The sequence below is a fragment of the Camelus dromedarius genome, chromosome 17, assembly GCF_036321535.1.
Source record: "Camelus dromedarius isolate mCamDro1 chromosome 17, mCamDro1.pat, whole genome shotgun sequence".
Lineage (NCBI taxonomy): Eukaryota > Metazoa > Chordata > Mammalia > Artiodactyla > Camelidae > Camelus > Camelus dromedarius.
In genome coordinates, this window is record NC_087452.1 from 28,184,714 (window position 1) to 28,204,073 (window position 19,360).

The 19,360-nt window shown below is 40.8% G+C and overlaps 1 protein-coding gene and 1 non-coding gene across 5 annotated transcripts in view; one reads left to right on the forward strand and one right to left on the reverse strand.

Moving 5' to 3' along the window:
- ARHGEF3 (Rho guanine nucleotide exchange factor 3) overlaps positions 1 to 19,360 on the forward strand; it is a 281,549-nt gene that overhangs the window by 236,610 nt on the left and 25,579 nt on the right. For all 4 annotated transcript variants that reach the window (XM_031470578.2, XM_031470579.2, XM_010980900.3 and 1 more), the window contains one exon: positions 7,037 to 7,144. In XM_031470578.2, the coding sequence (XP_031326438.1) occupies positions 7,037 to 7,144 (108 nt within the window). The remainder of the gene's footprint in view (positions 1 to 7,036; positions 7,145 to 19,360) is intronic.
- On the reverse strand, positions 14,191 to 14,295 carry LOC116158395 (U6 spliceosomal RNA). Its single transcript, XR_004142700.1, has one exon. It is a non-coding gene; the product is annotated as a U6 spliceosomal RNA (small nuclear RNA).

Here is a 19,360-nt window from a genome sequence, read left to right on the forward strand (position 1 = left end):
ATTTGTCATTTGTGGATTTTTGAATGATGGCCATTCTGACTGGTGTGAGGTGATGCCTCATTGTAGTTTTGATTTGCATTTCTCTGATAATTAGTGATATTGAGCATTTTTTCATGTGCTTTTTGATCATTTGTATGTCTTCCTTGGAGAATTGCTTGTTTAGGTCTTCTGCCCATTTTTGGATTGGGTTGTTTATTTTTTTCTTATTGAGTCGTGTGAGCTGCTTGTATATTCTGGAGATCAAGCCTTTGTTGGTTTCACTTGCAAAAATGTTCTCCCATTCCGTAGGTTTTCTTCTTGTTTTACTTCTGGTTTCCTTTGCTGTGCAGAAGCTTGTAAGTTTCATTAGGTCCCATTTGTTTATTCCTGCTTTTATTTCTTCTAGGAGAAAATTTTTGAGATGTATGTCAGATAATGTTTTGCCTATGTTTTCCTCTAGGAGGTTTATTGTATCTTGTCTTATGTTTAAGTCTTTAATCCATTTTGAGTTGATTTTTGTATATGGTGTAAGGGAGTGTTCTAGCTTCATTGTTTTACATGCTGCTGTCTAGTTTTCCCAACACCATTTGCTGAAGAGACTGTCTTTATTCCAATGTATACTCTTGCCTCCTTTGTCAAAGATGAGTTGACCAAAAGTTTGTGGGTTCATTTCTGGGCTCTCTATTCTGTTTCATTGGTCTATATGTCTGTTTTGGTACCAATACCATGCTGTCTTGATGACTGTAGCTCTATAGTATTGTCTGAAGTCTGGGAGAGTTATTCCTCCAGCCTCTTTCTTTCTCTTCAGTAATGCTTTGGCAATTCTAGGTCTTTGATGGTTCCATATGAATTTTATTATGATTTTTTCTAGTTCTGTGAAATATGTCCTGGGCAATTGGATAGGGATTGCATTAAATCTGTAGATTGCCTTGGGCAGTGTGACCATTTTAACAATATTGATTCTTCCAATCCAAGAGCATGGAACATCTTTCCATTTTTTAAAGTCTTCTTTAATTTCCTTCATCACTGGTTTATAGTTTTCTGTGTATAATTCTTTCACCTCCTTGGTTAGATTTATTCCCAGATATTTTATTACTTTGGGTGCTATTTTAAAGGGGATTGTTTCTTTACTTTCTTCTTCTGTTGATTTATCGTTAGTGTAAAGAAATGCAACTGATTTTTGAACGTTAATTTTGTAACCTGCTACCTTGCTGAATTCTTCAATCAGCTCTAGTAGCTTTTGTGTGGACCTTTTAGGGTTTTCTATATATAGTAACATGTCATCAGCATATAATGACACTTTTACCTCTTCTTTTCCAATTTGGATCCCTTTTATTTCTTTCTCTTGCCTGACTGCTGTGGCTAGGACTTCCAGGACTATGTTGAATAGGAGTGGTGATAGTGGGCATCCTTGTCTTGTCCCAGATTTTAGTGGGAAGCTTTTGAGTTTTTCACCGTTGAGTACTATGCTGGCTGTAGGTTTGTCATATATAGCTTTTATTATGTTGAGGTATGTTCCCTCTATACCCACTTTGGCGAGAGTTTTTATCATAAATGGGTGTTGAATTTTATCAAATGCTTTTTCTGCATCGATTGAGATGATCATGTGGTTTTTGTCCTTTCTCTTGTTGATGTGATGTATTACACTGATTGATTTGTGTATGTTGAACCAGCCTTGTGTCCCTGGGATGAACCCCACTTGGTCATGATGTATAATCTTTTTTATGTGTTGTTGGATTCTATTTGCTAAAATTTTGGTGAGGATTTTTGCATCTATGTTCATCAGTGATATTGGCCTATAATTCTCTTTTTTTGTAGTGTCTTTGCCTGGTTTTGGTATCAGGGTAATGGTGGCTTCATAGAATGAGTTTGGGAGTATTCCCTCCTTTTCAATCGTCTGGAAGAGTTTGAGAAGGACTGGTATGAGTTCTTCTTTGTATGTTTGGTAGAATTCCCCGGTGAAGCCGTCCGGTCCTGGACTTTTATTTGTAGGGAGGTTTTTAATTGCTATTTCTATTTCCTTTCTAGTGATTGGATTGTTCAAGTGTTCAGATTCTTCTTGATTCAGTTTTGGTGGACAGTATGTTTCCAGAAACTTGTCCATCTCCTCTAGGTTATCCAGTTTGGTTCCATATAGTTTTTCATAATATTCTCGTATGATATTCTGTATTTCTATTTTGTTTGTTGTAATTTCTCCATTTTCCTTTCTTATTTTGCTAATTTGTGCTCTCTCTTTTTTCTTCTTTGTGAGTTTGGCCAGAGGTTTGTCGATTTTATTTACTTTTTCAAAAAACCAGCTTTTGGTTTGGTTGATTTTTTCTATGGTCTTGTTAATCTCTATTGTATTTAATTCCTCTCTGATCTTTATTATTTCCTTCCTTCTGCTGCTTTTTGGGGCTTTTTGTTCTTCTTTTTCTAATTCATTCAGGTGGTGGGTTAAATTGTTTATTTGAGATTGTTCTTTTTTGAGGAAGGCCTGTATTGCTATAAACTTCCCTCTTAGCACTGCCTTTGCTGTGTCCCATAGGTTTTGAGTGGTTGTGCTTTCATTATCATTTGTCTCAAGGTATTTTTTAATTTCAGCTTTGATTTCCTCATTGATCCATTGTTTTTTCAATAACGTATTGTTTAATCTCCATGCTTTCCTTTTTTTCTCCTTTGTTTCTCTGTTGTTGATTTCCAGTTTCATGGCATTGTGGTCAGTAAAGATGCTTGAGATAATTTCTATCTTCTTAAAATTGTTGAGGTTTCTTTTGTGCCCAAGTACATGATCGATCCTGGAAAATGTTCCATGTGCACTTGAAAAGAATGTATATCCTATTTTTGGGGGGTGTAATGCTCTGAAAATATCCACCAAATCTAGTTTTTCTATTGTAGTATTTAATTTCTCTGTTGCCTTGTTTATTTTCTGTCTGGAAGATCTGTCTAGTGATGTTAATGCAGTGTTAAAATCTCCAACTATGATTGTATTCCCATCAATATCCCCCTTTATCTCTGTTAGTAATTCTTGTATGTACTTAGGTGCTCCTATATTGGGTGCATATATATTAACAAGTGTAATATCCTCATCTTGTATCACTCCTTTAATCATTATAAAATGTCCTTCTTTATCTTTCTTTATGGCCTTTGTTTTAAAGTCTATTTTGTCTGAAATCAGTACTGCAACACCTGCTTTTTTGGCTTTTCCATTTGCATGGAATATCCTTTTCCATCCTTTCACTCTCAATCTATATGTGTCCTTCTCCCTAAAGTGGGTCTCTTGTATGCAGCATATTGAAGGTTCTTGCTTTATTATCCAGTCTGCCACTCTGTGTCTTTTGACTGGAACATTTAGTCCATTAACATTTACAGTAATTAATGATAGATGTGTGTTTATTGCCATTTTGAACTTATCTTTGCAGTTGAATTGGTATATCCTCTTTGTTCCTTTCTTCTTCCTTTTGTGGTTTGGTAATTTTCCTTTGTATTATCATGGATTTTATTTACTTTTTGGGACTCCTTTGTAAATTTTTGGCTTGTGGTTACACAGAACTTTTTTTTTTTTAAGGAATAAATAATTGTGCCAGATCATACTGATATGATAGGCATTTTCTTACATTGCATATAATGTGCTTGGGGTTTTTATCTCTTGGTGGGGAAGAAAGAGGAGAGGTTAAAAACTGTATTCCCTAGGGAAGGAATATAAAATCTATCTAATTAAATCTCACATTAAAAATAAAATTGCTTGGAGTGCTTTATTCTCCTTTATTTATAAATCAAGCACGAGAGAGATTTAAAGTTGCTGAATCAATTCTTTGATGAAAAAATATGACCTCCATGCCTTTCTTCATCCTCTCCTTCCCTTCTTCCCACCTTTTCCTTCTTATTTTTCCTTCCCTCTTTTTCCCCTTTCCTTGTCCTCAGAAAAGATGAAGAGAAAATATTTGATAAAAGTCAATACTCATTCATGATAAAAATTCATAGTAAACTTAGCATAGAAGGGAACTTTCCCTACTTGATAAAGGGTGTCTCTTCCATGCTCTCAGCAAATACAGTACTCAATGATGACACCTTCATAATAATCACTTTAGAATTTAAAGTTAGACTAGGGTACCCATTATTCTCAGCTGTAATCACAAGATACAGGTAGTCCTAGCCAGTACAATAAGACAAGAAAAACAGAAAAGCTATAAGGCCTGGAAAAGATGCAGCAAGACTTATTCAGAAAATACTGCCCACACATAATACTTGATGCTTTTTTCTTTTTTCTTTTTTTAACCTCTTTAGTGAGATACCCCCCAGCCCTGTCTTAAAATTGCATGGTGGAGTGGTGTCAGCACTTGAAACAGGACACGTTGTTCCTGGGTTTAGCCGTGACCCTGCCCAGCTTGGTCTGACAGCTAAGTTGTTGCACTAGGAAGCCTCTGCAGGTTGTGTTCTGTCATCTCTGTGTAAAGCCTGAAAGCATCTCTGGTATTGCATTTGCTAGTTGTCAGCAGAACTGTTTAACTAGAATCTGGAAACATTTTCCCTGAGGGCTCTTTTTAGACAGCAGTAAAATGTAGCTGGAGACATACTGAGTAAATGGAAAAGAAAAATCAAATTAGGCCAAGAATTTTTTAAATCTCCTATTCTCACTGAAGCCCTCAAGGAGAACCCCATAATTCATACTTCACTCATGTGGGTCAGGCATAAAGCCTCCTCCATAGATCCAATAACCTGTAAATGTTCTGGTTTTGAAATTGCACCTGCGTGTTTTGCTGGATCAAGCACTAAATCATGCAGCAGTGGTTTCTGTTTCGATTGTTCATTACTTGGGAATGTCCAGTTGCCAGAGAGCAGCAGCCCAGTGTTTACTTCCAAATGGGCAAAGCCTTAGGAAAGGAGTTTTAATTACAATCTCATGTGACAGCACTGCATGCAGCCTGCAGAGGGGCTGACATTTGCCGTGTACATATAGGTTGTAGCTGTGCAGAAAAATACCCATCTGACTGGGTCATGTAAAATGGGCAGCAAAGTCAGCAGAACCTTAGAAAAGATGACACAGCAAATGGAACAGAGCCGAATCTTTCCTCACCCTGCCAAGCGTGCCAGGCTCCCTGCCCCTTTTTAAAGCAAGAGAACCCAAGTGGCGTTTGCCCTTCAGCCTCCCCAGTTTGATACAGAATCTGTGACCTAGCAGCTTTAGCCATTAATAGAGCAGAGACCTAGGAGTCCACAGGCTCTCAGAAGTGTGTGGGATTATCTGAGACCAAGTCCTTCTCCTTCAGAAAATCCCTCATCTTCCTGCTTTCTGCAGTGCAGATTGTGCCACAAAAGGTGGTATATCAGAACTCTGGCATTTCCAACCAAAGCAGGAGCCTTTTAGAGAAATTCAGGGGATGCTCAAGAGGCTGTGTGTGTTTGTGTGTGTGTTTATTCAATATGCCTGCCGGTGGTGCAGCTCTGACGTAAAAACATTTGAAAAATCCTCCCCTGGGCATAGATACTTAGCCAGGCGCTGGACTGGGAGCATCCTTGAAGGGCACTGTCACCTGGAAGCAGAAGGGCTATTGGATCTTTCTCTTTAGCATTTAAATAATTGTAATGCGATGTCTCTCATGTTGAGAGATTCATCCTTTGCATTTTGGAACTAAGCCTTCCCAGTGTTCAGAGAGTTTCCTGTTGTCTATTCAGCTCAGCATGCCAAGAGGCTGGAGAGGTACCCAGCAGCCTGGATTCTTTCTCCGTCTTGGAAAAGTAGTTGACCGCTTCGAGAAATCATGAAGTCACTCCTGACCATGTTGTGGAGTTGTTTTGTGCTTTTTAAAAAGTCTTTTAATCATTCTACTTGAATGTCAGAGAGGTTGGGTCTGTTTCAAAGAAGGCTTCTGATTTCAGAGGCTGGCAAGGGCATGAAACGACATGAGAATTTCTCGGCACAACTCCAAATTCAGGCAAGATTTTTCCAAGCACCTACTATGTTCGAAACATGCTGCAGGGATATTCTGGGGAATCTGAAGCTCTGGCTTAACCCTCAAAACTTTGAAAGCAATGGCTGAAAAAGAAAGATGAGCATCTTGAGGCTCCCTGTGGAAATGATTGAGCTTCGCCACAGCCATTGGCAAGTTTGGCTTTTTCCGTCAAAATTGTGTGTCTTCATGTGCTGTCCAGCATCTACCGCAGGTCAGATGGAGCTTAGGAAGACAAGGGTAACTGTTTTCTTTGTCTTTGTAAAATGTTTTGTCTGTCATCCCTTGCTTTTCCACAGCCTGTCGTTTTTATTTATGTAATTCTCCTCTGCAGAGTCATGGGTATGGGTAGGCTCCCCTCAGCCGTCAGCTTGGTTTGGGGTAACTTTTGCAGATTTGCAAATGTTTTATGTGGAGGTGATTTTTAAAACTTGCGGCTATGTATAGTATAAAAACAATGCCAGTGCTGGGGTTTTCTCTCTGTACGTTTTCTTCTGATATCTGGTTGTTATTTGGAAGTATTAATATGTGCATTTCAAATATACTGTAGATACAAAGATACTTTCTTAAGAGTCTAGTAACAGAAGAACTTCTTTAAAAATATTTTTTTAATTTAGCGAACTAAAAAGAGAAAGATTCTTTGTGCTTTAGAAAAGCCATTGCTTATTAGAAATTTGGAGCATGGCTTCAGGCAAGGTGGGCAAAAGGTTTTTAAAAAGATGAACCAGAAGCATCAAAAGACAACCGCCTGACAAGGTCATTGGATGGGAAATCTGAGGCAGCTTTTCTCTACAGGAGGGTTGGGGTTGGAGAGAACGCTTCTACTAAATAGAAGCCTCTGATTTAAATGCTGGCAGATAGATTTAGGGTGAAGGGAAAGGAGATATCCCTGCCTATTTGCTGTCTGCTCAGAGGCTGCTTCTGTTTACACCCCCCTGCCATTTCTCCTTCCTGACGCCTAAGCCAGGTCACCTCGGCAGAGCTGGAGTGAGACGGGGCACTGTTTACATTCCACAGATCGGTGTGCAGCCAGCAGTTCGTGGAGTGGGACGTGACCGTAGGGTGGAGTTACGTTGTCTTCCTAATTGACCTTGACATTTTCCTTTCCTTTCTTTTTAACCCTACAGGAGCCTAGTAATAAACGAGTCAAACCCCTTTCCAGAGTCACATCCCTAGCAAACCTCATCCCTCCTGTGAAGGCCACGCCGTTAAAGCGCTTCAGCCAAACCCTGCAGGTAAGAAAGACACGGTGGGCTCATGTTTGCAGAAAACCATGTTGTGTGTGAAGAGACATCCCTGTCCTAACTAGAACCTTCCCTGGTTTTGGACTGACCTGAGTCAGTGCTTATTTTAATAGAAGAGAGCAAGTGAGGGGACTGAAAGGAAGACAGAGATACTTTCAAGTTGTAGACTGGCATCAGGCAGAATTCTTTGACGAATGACTAGAGGAGTCATCTTTGTTGTATCTTTCCTCACAATTATATTTCAGAGTCCTGTGCCCTATCCAGATGCACTCTTACAGGGTTTGTCCCAAAATATCCACGGGCCTCACGAGGAAACCGCGTATGAGGTGGGCTGAGGGCAGGAGAGCCTAGTGGCTTAGACCGGGGTCTGCAAACTACAGCGTATGGAGAAAAATTCAGCTCACCCCCTGATTTCTTATGGCTTGTGAGCTAAGAATGGTTTTTACTTTTTAAAATGGCTGGGGAAAAAAAGGAGGAATGATACTTCATGACCCGTGAAGATGAGGTGAAATTCAGATTTCAGTGTCTGTAACTAAGGCTTTGCTGGGACACAGGCGTGCCTACATGCTCTGTGCCGTCTGTGACTGCCATTGCACAACAGTAGCAGAGTCACTAGTTGTGACAGAGACCATATCGCCCACAACACCAAAAGTATTGACTATCTGGCCCTTTACAGAAAATATTTGTTGACCCCTGACTGAGAACGAGGGTCCTGAAGTAGCTCACATCTGTCCTTGGCTCTGTCACTCAAAGACTTTGTCACCTTGGGTGGGGAGCTTCACATTTCTAGGTTGTGCTTTTATTCCTAATGGAGATTAGGGGATGATGCCACCAGCTCCTTTATAGAAACATTGTAAAAATTCACAGGATGCTGTGTTTAGAGCACTTGGCATAGTGCCTTGGCCCTCAGTTAATAATCACTAACTTCCTAACTAGTTAGCTAAGTCATAAATATTAACTACTGTAATGATTCTTTAGTTAACAAGTGGTTGTAATTCTTGTTCTTAAACTCCTGATAAGGTATATAGTGAAAATTGAGATTTGTCCAAGACCTTGGGCCCAATACGATAATCATAAAAATCCTCTTGTAAACTGAAGCCCACAAAAGTCATGCCATGAAAAGGCACCTTGTTCAGCTGAGTAGTCTTGAGTCTGCCAATTTCTTACTTGTCCTGAGTACTTCTGCTTCATAGCATTTTTATCTTGACTTTCTGAGCCATTAAGAAAATTGTGGACCAGAACCCAAGGTATATCCCATGCTATGAAAACCTGTGATTTGAGAACTGTTTGAAATCCCCCTCACCCGCTCCTGTCCTTGCTTCCACACCATTCAGCCAGTGTGTCGTGAAACCACACAGCCCAAGCTGCTGTCACCACTCTGCTACAGGTGCCGTCCCTCTCCAGTGCTAATCCCCTGCCCTGCCCATTCCTCTGTTAACTCTGCTAATATTTCTCCTGAATGAATACCTCATCATCTAATTAGCTATAGGTTTGGCTCTGTACTCAGACCTCTGAGCCCCTGGTTATTCCCTGATCCCTTCTGTGGGAAAACAGAGGAGAAAAAAAATAAGGTTGTCTGGGGGAGCCAGATGAAGGGCTTTGAAGCTAGTGAAGAAAAATGTGTTTACCTTCTCTCCCCAGTGACCAGTCCCTCAGCCCTCTGGCCAAGTTCATTGCAGGCTTCCCCTGGAAGATTCATCACCGCCCTAGTCCTGCACATCTGCTCTTTCGCTGAGTTCTGCTTTTTGAAAATTCTTTAGCCTGTCTACTACCATTTCACCCTTTCCTTTCCATCCTAATGGCTGCAGCTCAGCTTTACTCTTTAGTTATTTCCTCCCTTGATTACAACCTCTGTGTTACCAGCCATCTCTTCCCATTGTCTCTCAGAGGATAGTCTGCCCTCTGCCCCAGGAAGGCCCTCGCTCATTCCACAGGCGATGAGCGGGGTCCTCTTCATGCACCCTCAGGTTGCTTACGTCCTGGTTGGGGCTGCCTTCTGACAACTTCATGGCCACTGGCCCTCGGCAGTGTTTTGTTTGGCTGCACGGTGTTTTGAGCTAACATTAGAAATTAAAGCTGTCTATGTAAGAATCTGGACTCCTGGCTTCTCTTGAGGAATTGGAAGGCCTGGCAGTGCTGGGTCTATGATCCTACATGGCAGGTATGAGCTGTACCTGCGTAGTCAGCCAACTGTCACCTACACATGTCCCTGCTTCTCCCCGTTGTCCTCCCAGCACCTGGCCCTTTCACTCTCTGTCATCACCTTGTCTGGCCTGTAGACTCCGTATTTGCACTCGTAGGTCCAGGGAGAGCCCTGTCTATACCTCCTTACCACAGCCCAGCCCCAACTGCCTACTGCTTTAAGATCCTCCATTGTCATACCTTTAAAATCTTTCCTTCAGCTCCCCAGGCAACCTTTGTTTCCTTTCTCCTGTTTCTTCCCTACACAGAGGATCCCACAGATCCCACACAGGGAGCGCTACAGGAAATATTTGATCACCTTGCAAATTCACACTGACCTAGAGAACTAGAACAGAAAGAAATCAAGCCGCGCCTGAAATCCAACAGACTGAGGCCGAGCAAAGATGAGAAAGCCAGACCCGAGGGAGGGGTCTGACATGTGAAAATTGGTTTCTAAAACCTCAAAGTTTTTTTGTTTTTTTGTTTTTTTGCAAAATAATCTCTTATTTACTTCTTAAAAAATACCGTGATAAATAGCTAACTCCAGGTTCTGTTTATTGGACAGAAACAACCTGACAAAAACAGAATGGTTATTCATAATGATTATACACATGAACCCGGAGAGAACTTGAACAGTGCGCTTATGTTGTGTGTCCTTGAGGGCGGGGTGGGGGAGTCAGCAAATGGAAATATGCCCCTGAGGTTGTATGCAGAAGTAGACAGCAGTGTTTGCAGGATGATCTGCAAAGCACAGAGAACACCATCTTACTCCCAAATATCTCCCTGTAAGTCACCTTGGCCCATGTAGTTCATGTTCTGCAGAATCATAGCATCCTAATAATTGCGTCATGACTATATTGCTTCCTTCCCCAGCCAGAGCAGCACAGATGCTAACGTAGCCTGAGGAGCAGGGGGGGGAGGGGAGGCCCCAAAGGGGTACTCAGTGGGCCAGCTTAACATCCTTTCCCATTTTGCCAGTGGTAGTCCTGATGTCCAGCCTAAAAGGGGAGGAACAGACAGCGAGGAGTGCAGGGCTGCCCCAGACCTCCTGGCAGTCATTCATTCTTTACCCATAGGTGTGTGTTATTTATGCCTTTGCTATGTCCCAAAACAATTCATGGCTATAAATGAGCAGCTTGCGTCTCTGTCACAGTAGCACTTGTCCCTGGCCCCTGGCACCTTAGAGACACACACATCCATTTGGATATCCAGCTAGGTCTCTCAGGTTGGGTTCCTTTTATCATAGGAGGGCAGATGACTTTAGGCCCAAAGAGATGCTTTATTTATTTCTTTTTTCCAAAGAGATGCTTTAATCAGTAGTTGAGCACTTAGCAGTCTTTCCCCAGGCTCCCCGGAAGGCCACAGGTTAGCCCGGGAGGATATCAGGAGAACGCGGGGCTGGCAGCCTCCTCCAGAAAGGTTAAGGACTCAGTCACAAATGTGAGTGGTCCTTGTAGCGACAGTTCAACAAGACACTGGAGGGCTTGTTCTCTCTGGCGTCCCCGGTTCCCCCTGAGGACGGAAAGCTTGGGCCCCGGCACAAAGGCAGCGTTTGTGGAGGTCCGAGAGGGAGAGCCAACAGCGTGGCGCTCTGTCTGCCTCTGACCAGGGAGGTTAGCCCTGCTGGTGGAGTAGCTCCCTCTGGGCCTGTAAATCCCCTCGCTGGCCTGCCCAGCTCTGAAAGGGGGCCTGGTGTGCTCCTTGCGTGGAGTGAAGAAGGTGAGCTACCTTGGCCGTTGCTGGCTGAGCCGGCTGTGCACGGCTGGCAGGCTCTGAGCTGAGCCCTGGGCACACTAGGGATGCTGTGTTTCTTGTGCTGGGATTGAGCCCTGCATTCTTTTTGAACATGAACTGGATTTCTTTTCCATTATAAGACTATATGTTCATTATGGAAAAATACAAAAAAGGAGGAAAGAGGAAGATTTCACATCAAAGCAACCCCTGTTAATATTTTATAATTTCCTTCCCGTGTTATTCTAGGTCTATGTATAAAACTTACACACTGAGCCTAGTTTGGGGTTACTCCTAGTAGCTCCAGCCTTATCTTTGTGTGATCTGTTAACATTTGGATTTAGCACCCACCCATCCCCGGGGACTGTGGACAGTTTCTCTTTCATTTCTATTGGTCTTGGCTTTACGTATTTCCAAGCTGTGCAGTTAGGGTATAAAGCTTTCTCTTCATCATTTTTACAGTCTCTTGGGGGAACTGTATCTTTCATTACAATTAAATATCCCTGTTTATTTCTTTTAATTTTTTTTTGCCTTGGATTTTATTTTTGTCGTTTCTTTTCTTTTCGCGTTTTGCCCAGTGTATTTTGTTTCGTCTCTTTTATTTTCATCCTCCCATTGTCATTTAGCTAGCTGAGAGTTTTGTTATGGCTTAAGGGAAGTATTGTATCACAGTTATTCTTAGTAAATATAGTCTTAGTGGGCAGAGTATGTATTATTCCAATACGTTTATATGATTTATTTTATATAACCAGTCTCCTATTAGTGAATATTTAGGTTGTAAATATTTTCATATTATTAAATAACTGTGTTGAATGTCTTTTGGTGACACTTGTCCTATTTTTTTAAAAAGTACCTTCTATTGTGCTTTCTTTTCTGATTACATAACATCATTTTTAAAATTCAAAAATATAGAGAAGCACAGAAATGGGAGTAAAAGTTCTTGTAATCCCATTGCCCCATCACCAAAAAACTTCTGTTAACATTTAGGTATATACTCAGGCAATCTTTTCTTTTACCATATACTTGCATGCATATTTTAAAAATCATAATCAGACTATTTTTAACTTGCTTTTGTCTTAACAGTATAAACTAACCTTATAATATTAAAACATATTTTCATGTCATTAAATATTTTTCATGATCCTGATTCTTAATGGGTTCATATAGTGTTTTGTCAAAAGGATGTATGTTTATTTAATCACCCTTGAATTGTTGAACATTTAAATTGTTTGCACCTTTCCACCATTATAGATAACACTGTTATAAACATCCTTATCACAAATCTTGTATATGTCTTTATTTTTTCTTTCTTTACATTATATTCCCAGAAGTGGAATTCCAATCAAAGGGTGTAAACAATAAAAGTATTTGATATCACTAGTGTTAGGCCTCTATTCTTGATGTGTATCTGTCTTGGACAGAATTACTTCTCCGTGTTCTCACATCCTAATTCTAAACTCATAGTCACATTTCTCCCTCTCTTTGGGCAAGGGTGAAAGGGTTTGTGTTGGGCCTGGAATGGCTCAGCAATGATGAGGATGAAGGGGAGAAAGGAATGGCAGGTTTGAGGAGAGTGTGTGGGAAGACTGATGCCATCTGGCTCTGAGAATCTAGGTAGGAAGAGTGCCCAAGCCTGTGTGCTCAGTCTCCGTGGGCTGCCAACCATGCTTTTCTTCTTCAGAGGCCTTAGACATCGCCCCTTGGTCCAAGGTCACACACTCTCTACTACTGGTAAAAGCCTTTGGTCCTAAGTTATTTGGCAGATGTGGAGATGAGCTCAAGGAGTAGGGGTGTGCATGTGTGTTGGCAGAAGCAACCAGAAACTGTACTGCCTGTCTAGAAAGTAAAGACGTAGCTGAGAAGTGACCTGTATTCCACATCAAAAGGAACTCCTGACTTTCCTGCTGTTCTTTGCTATTCCTGGAATAATAGTTAGACCATTGTAATAGTTGACTACTGTCATTTAAATCTTGTCATTTTAAATTTAGTACTAACATCTTTCATTAATTGAGTATTTACAACAAGCCAGGGTCTGTGCAAGCTACTTGATGTTCATGGCCTCATTCAGAACTCTGCAGGGCAGGATTCATCACCACTTTCTAGGGGAAAAACCTGAAGGTTGAAAATGTACCCAGGGTCACACAGCTGGTACATGCTGGAGTTGGGATTCTGTGAGGTTTCACAGTGCCTCTCCTGAGGTAGGCTTTTGGAAAAAGTAAGCTTGGTCATAATGAAGCCTGCAGTTGGCCAGGGTCTAAAAATAATGGCCAGACTTCCAATCTGGAGCATCCTACCCACTGCTGTTCCTTAGTCTTTGTTTGCCTGTGCAGTAGGGAGAGTCGTCATTTCCATTTCAGCTTGTGGAATATTTTACCATTAACATTATCGTGCAAAAGCCATTTTATGGTGCCCAGTAAAGATGGTTGAGCTTCTTCCCCAAACCTCTGGAAGGCTTCCTAATTTGGGACTGGCTCTAAGCAAATTGTACAATATTTTCCCCTCACCTGAAACAAATATTTTCTCCAGCTTTTCATTCATTCTACTCAGAATTTCTCCCAGCATCAGAAAGATTTGTCCTTGCACTAGGTCGTTTGAGTTTGACATTTATTGATTGTGAATTGATCAAGTGCCTTTTGCCATGTTTTTAATGTGCATTAAGCTGAACCAGATTCTATATATGTGATTTTATATTTACAATACTACTTCTAACTTGGTGTTCATGGACTTACATATTTGTCTGTTGATTTTGTTTTTCCATCATTAATGTCTCTTCATTATGGAAAATCTGGTAAATAAATGTAGAGGAGTATGAAAATGAGAATAAAAATCATCCGTAGTCCCATCATTCAGGGGTAACCCCTGTTACCATTTTGAATTTTAAATAGGGAGCATTCTTCTCTTACTTAACTCTACATGTGGGACTTTCCTATTACATTAAGCATTTCTCAAAAAGAATGTTTTTCCCCAGTGTCTTTGAAATATACTTGACATACAGCACTGTGTAAGTTTAAAGTGTACAGCATAATTACTTGACTTACATATATTGTGAAATGATTACCACAATAAGTTAATATCCATCATCTCATATAGATGGGAAAAAAAAAGAAAAAGAAAAGTGTTTTCTTAAAAAAGAATGCTTCACAAATTTGCATGTCATCCTTGCCCAGGGGCCATGCTAATCTTCTCTTGTATGGCTCCAGTTTTAATATATGTGCTGCCAAAGTGAGCACAAAAGGATGCTTTTAATAAGTGCATGATATTCCATTTTATGGTTACCCTATAATTTATTGAGCTCATCTCTGTTGTTGGGCATTTTAGGCTAGTCCCAGATCTTTTGTTTTTATAAACAACACTCTACTGCTGAGGTTTTTCTCCTCCTATAAGTTATCTTGATGGAGGTCCCACAAGGAGCTATTTGGTCCAAGTAGTTCAGACATGTGTCTGCTGTTTGCTAAAGATGAAGATATATGTAAAGAAGTACTGCTGGTAGCAGTGCAGTCAGTGGTATGATAACAATGATAAGTAACACCCATTTGCTACGGATCATGTACCAGGCACGCAGCTAAGCCCTTGATACACTTTATCTTATCTAATCCTCACTACAACTTTGCAAGGTGCTTATTACTGTGCCCCTTTTACAGATAAAGTAACCAAGACCCAAAGAGACTTCCAAGGTCCCTCAACCATTGAGGTGACTTGAAGCCATGTTTGTTTTACTCCAAAGCCTGTATTCTTGACCCATGTTTTGGAGTTTTGGAGTTGAAAGACTGGACTCAGTTCTATTCCTACACTTACCTTGTGCCAGTCACTTAATCCTCTGGTACTTGGATTTCTCATCTATTAAAAAGGGGCAAAATATGAGAGCCTGCCCAGTGCCTCTATCAGGCTTAGCAGCAGGGTCCAGTGTGATGGAGGCCACACAGCTGGAAAGGGTTATTTCTTAATTTAAGTTAATTGCTCTAATCAAGCTTTACAAGAGACTTCTCCAGGATGCTGTTTGAGAACATTTTCCCACCCACCCACCATAACCACTGTACTTTCTGGTTAACCCACTATAGTAGCAACACACAGACATGTTTTCCTCTTATAGTCCCACCCTAACCTCCAATCCATTTAATAATAAGCCATCTGCTACAAAATAGCAATAGTAAGTGTAGAGAATTTCCCTGGCTTGAACTCTTTATTGGAGCATGTTATCTTTGGCTGTAGAGACCTTCTGTTTTGGGAAAAGGACAAGGGAGTACCCTGCTGAACAGGAGCATTAACAAATCAAATCTGTTCCATCGTGCCTAACGTGCTGGGTTTACATTTCCTCTGACACGTGTTAAGAGGCCCCCTTTTCCCACCTGCAGCATCTTTTCCACATACCCAGCTCAGGCAAAAACACGAGCACCCACTCCCTAAATCTGCAGTATCTATGCCTGCTATGGCCATTGTTATTTTAGCTGCCAGCAATTATGAGCTTTGGGTTTTTGACTCATTTGCTTAGGCCAGGTTCCCTCATGGAAACTCTTGCTTGTCCTGGAACGTTTTTCATTCCAGGCCCGGATCCCCACACCCAGGAGGGATCTGTGTACATGTTTCTGTTTTGTGTGCAGTCCCTCCCAAGGCTGAGTCCCTCACTTTGAGGTGAGTGTCTCCTGGTCACCATGGACCAGTGTTTCTCACCCCAGAGGACATTCAGCAATGTCTGGAGATGTGTTGATTGTCACAACTGGGGTGAGGGCACTACTGGCACCTAGTGGTTAGAGGTAAAGATACTGTTAAACATCCTACAATTCCCCTCACAACAACGAATATTCTGGTCCAAAATGTTAGTGGTGGCAAGGCTGAGATTCCCTGCCATAGACTGAGAAATAACCTGAAACTCATCTATTTGGGCACTGCATCCTACTACTGTTTGAATCTCACCCTAGGGGTAGTAGTGTAAGATACTGGTTAGAATTTTGCAAGGGATGGAAACAGTGGGGGAAGAGTTGGGCTGAAATAGACCAGACATGGATTGTCATCCCAAGTTCACCATTGACTTGGGTTTAAATTCTGGAGCACCATTCATTAGCTGCATGACCGTCACCAAAGCATTACCTTCTCTGAGCCTCAAGTTTCCTCATCTGTATAATAGACATAGGAATCCTCACGTTTTGGGCACAGCAGGGCCCTAAAGCTCCCCTCAGAGAGCCCAGCACATACAAGCATGCCATTCACTCATTAAGCAAAATTGTTGAGGTCCTACTATGTACCAGTTCTGATGAATCCATAAGTGAACAGAACAGACAGATATCCTTGCCTTTAAGGAGCTTACCTTCTATTGGGAGGAAACAGACATGTCAGAAACAAACCAGTAAGTTTTATCATATGGCACATGTGAAAAGAGAGAAAAATAAGGCAGAGGTGGGGCAGTGACAGGGGCACTGGAGGGGCTGTTCTCTGTTCTCTTGAGGCACACTCTTCTTTGGGTTCTTCCTCCTAGCAGTCCTCACCTTCTCCTCCCCCAACTCCAATCCTCTCATCTAATTGGGCATAGGGAGGGGTGTAGGTATGGTGTGTGGTCAGCACTGTCGTAAGCACCCACCCATGGCTTGGGCCTAGGTGGCTGTGAGCTGTCCCCAGGGCCAGCCAGCTGCTGACCACACACCTCTCCGGCATTCTTTATTTCTTTGGGATTCTTCCTTTCAGCATCATCTCCTTTCTAGGTGGAGTTTTAGAAACACAAAATGTTTGTCTTAATCCAGCCTAACTAAAAGTATAAATCTGCAGTTTGATCAAAGAGCCACTCAGTCATTATTCTTAAAACTGAGCAAATGCAGTCCCTCTTCTTACCTAGACTTGAGCTCCTAGATGGCTGGGTCTCATCTCATTGAAACCTCCCCACAATGCATGATTTGCATGTAAACAGCAGGTACAGTCCCCTTAATAGAAATAACCCAGGTTTTGGAGCCAAACAGATCCAGGTTTGAATCCTGGCTGGGCAAATACCTTAGCCTCTCTGAGCTTCGGTTTTCTCATCAGTAAGATGGGAATAAACTCCCACCTTGCAGGGTGGTCCTGAGGGTTGGAGAGAACTCATCAGAAGTGCTAAGCGTGGTGAACTTCATCCCCGTCCCTGCCCTCTTAGGACCCAAGCCCACAAATCACTAAGGAAACACAAAACCAGTAATTCTTAGCGATAGAGCTCACCTAGTATAGCTCACCTCTCTCTTTCTCCCTCCGAACTGCAACAGGAGAAAATCTCCAACTCTGGGAAATTTTTCAATAAAAACAAAAATACGTTCAATCTTATGTTCAAAATATGAAACTGAAATTAAGATGTATGTGTTTTCCCTGTCAGATTGATAATAATATCCTGTTGATGACAGTGTAGAAAAAGAGACTATTATATACTTTTCTGGAGACTCTCAAGTTGCACAGACTATTTGAAGGTCAGTTTGGCAGTACACATCAAACATTAAGAAATTGATATTTCTTAGACCAAGGAAACTGCCTTACAGAAATACCAGCACAAAAACATGAAAGATGTTCACCGAGGCACTTGTTGTAATAGCCAGACACTGGAAAGGATTTTAATGTCCATCAGTTGGAGGTTGATTAAATGCATGTGGTTCATCCGGACCACAGGATACTAACTCTGTAGCCATTAAAAAAAATGAGTACAAACTACTATGTATAAAATAAATAAGCTATAGGGATATATTGTACAGCACAGGGAATACAGCCAATGTTTTATAATACCTATAAATGGAGTATAATCTATAAAATATTTGAATAACTATGTTATATACCTGAAACTAATATAATATTGTAAACCAACTGTACCTCAGTAAAAAAAAAAAAGAATGAGTGACTTTGGGATGATAGAAATGTTTTCAAACTAGACAGAGGTGGTAGTTGTGCAACACTGTGAATGTACTAAAGGCCACTGACTTATTCACTTTAAAAGTGGACAATTTTATGTTATGTGAATTTCACCTTCATAAATTCTTTTAAATCCCCAAATAAGAGTGATCTTATTATGAGCATAAAATTATAAATTTTAACCTGTAAACTCAAGATATGATGGATAGAACATTTTTCTACATGCAGTATTTTAATCCCAATTTTAAGTGGCAACAAAAATTATCAAGGAAATAGACTTTTTAAAAAATCTGATTGTAAAAGGTAACTACAGGAGGTAGGATGCTAAATGTCATCCATTGTACCTGCTTCTATTTTAAACCGTAGCATCCTTTTTGTCTGTTTCTATGTCACACTTTAAAATGTGAATTAAAATTATGTTTTCATTCGCCTCTATCTTTAATAATGAATTTCTTTATGATCAAAAAGACACTCCAATTTGGCTGCATACAAAAAGCGCTACAAATCAGAATGCTGGTTTGTCCTTTCAAATACAAAGTATATTCAAGGTTTCTCAATTTTATATTTTGACTCCCTTTTTTTCCTGTGACATTTTCAAGCTGGATTTTAAAGCAATTGTTTCTACTTTGGCTTTGTAACAACTTAATTTAATTTCTCAAAAGGCATTTTTACTGACTTTGACTTAAATGATAAGTATTCTATACCCCTGTAGTACCTTTTTTTAACTGAAGTATTGTTGCTATAAATTATTTTTTTAGAGAGGGAGTCTTATATACCAACAGGGAGAGACATGATGAGTCAAAAAAGACAACCTGTTTTCTGTGAATGTTAGCAAATGCATAGAAAAGGTTTAGAACAATCTAGAACAAACTTACAGCAGTTACTTCTAAGAAGTGGACTTGAGAAAATGAGGGGATTTGTACTTAATTTTTATATACCGTTGTATGAAAATTTAAAGTTAGCATAAATTACTTTCAAACTTGTGGTGGGGAAGGGAGACGTTTGAAGTTGGTCAGGGACTGAAACTGTAACAAAGAGGGCGGTTGAGTCTCTCAAGTGAAAGTGGAAAATGTCTTTCATTTTGAGTCTCCTTTTTTTGTGTTTTCCTCTCTTTCTGCTCTTTAACTCCTGCCCCAGCTGGCATCAGAACGGCAAACTGAGATGAACGAGTTACTGGATGAGTCACTTTGCTTGTTTTGACCTTTCCGTGCCTGTGGCTAATTGATTTTGAGTGCTGGGGGGATCTGCAAGCATTAGTCTGGTCACTGTTTATAAGGGCCTGTTTTCAAGAGATCACAAGGATTTGCGAGATGCCATTAGTGAACTGGATTGGGAGCAAGTACTTTCTTAACCAGCACAGACCTGGTCCAGGGATCATGAGCTCATTAATGAGCCCAGGAGCTCATGGATGTCTCTGCCAGCCTGAGGAGCTGGGTTGCTACT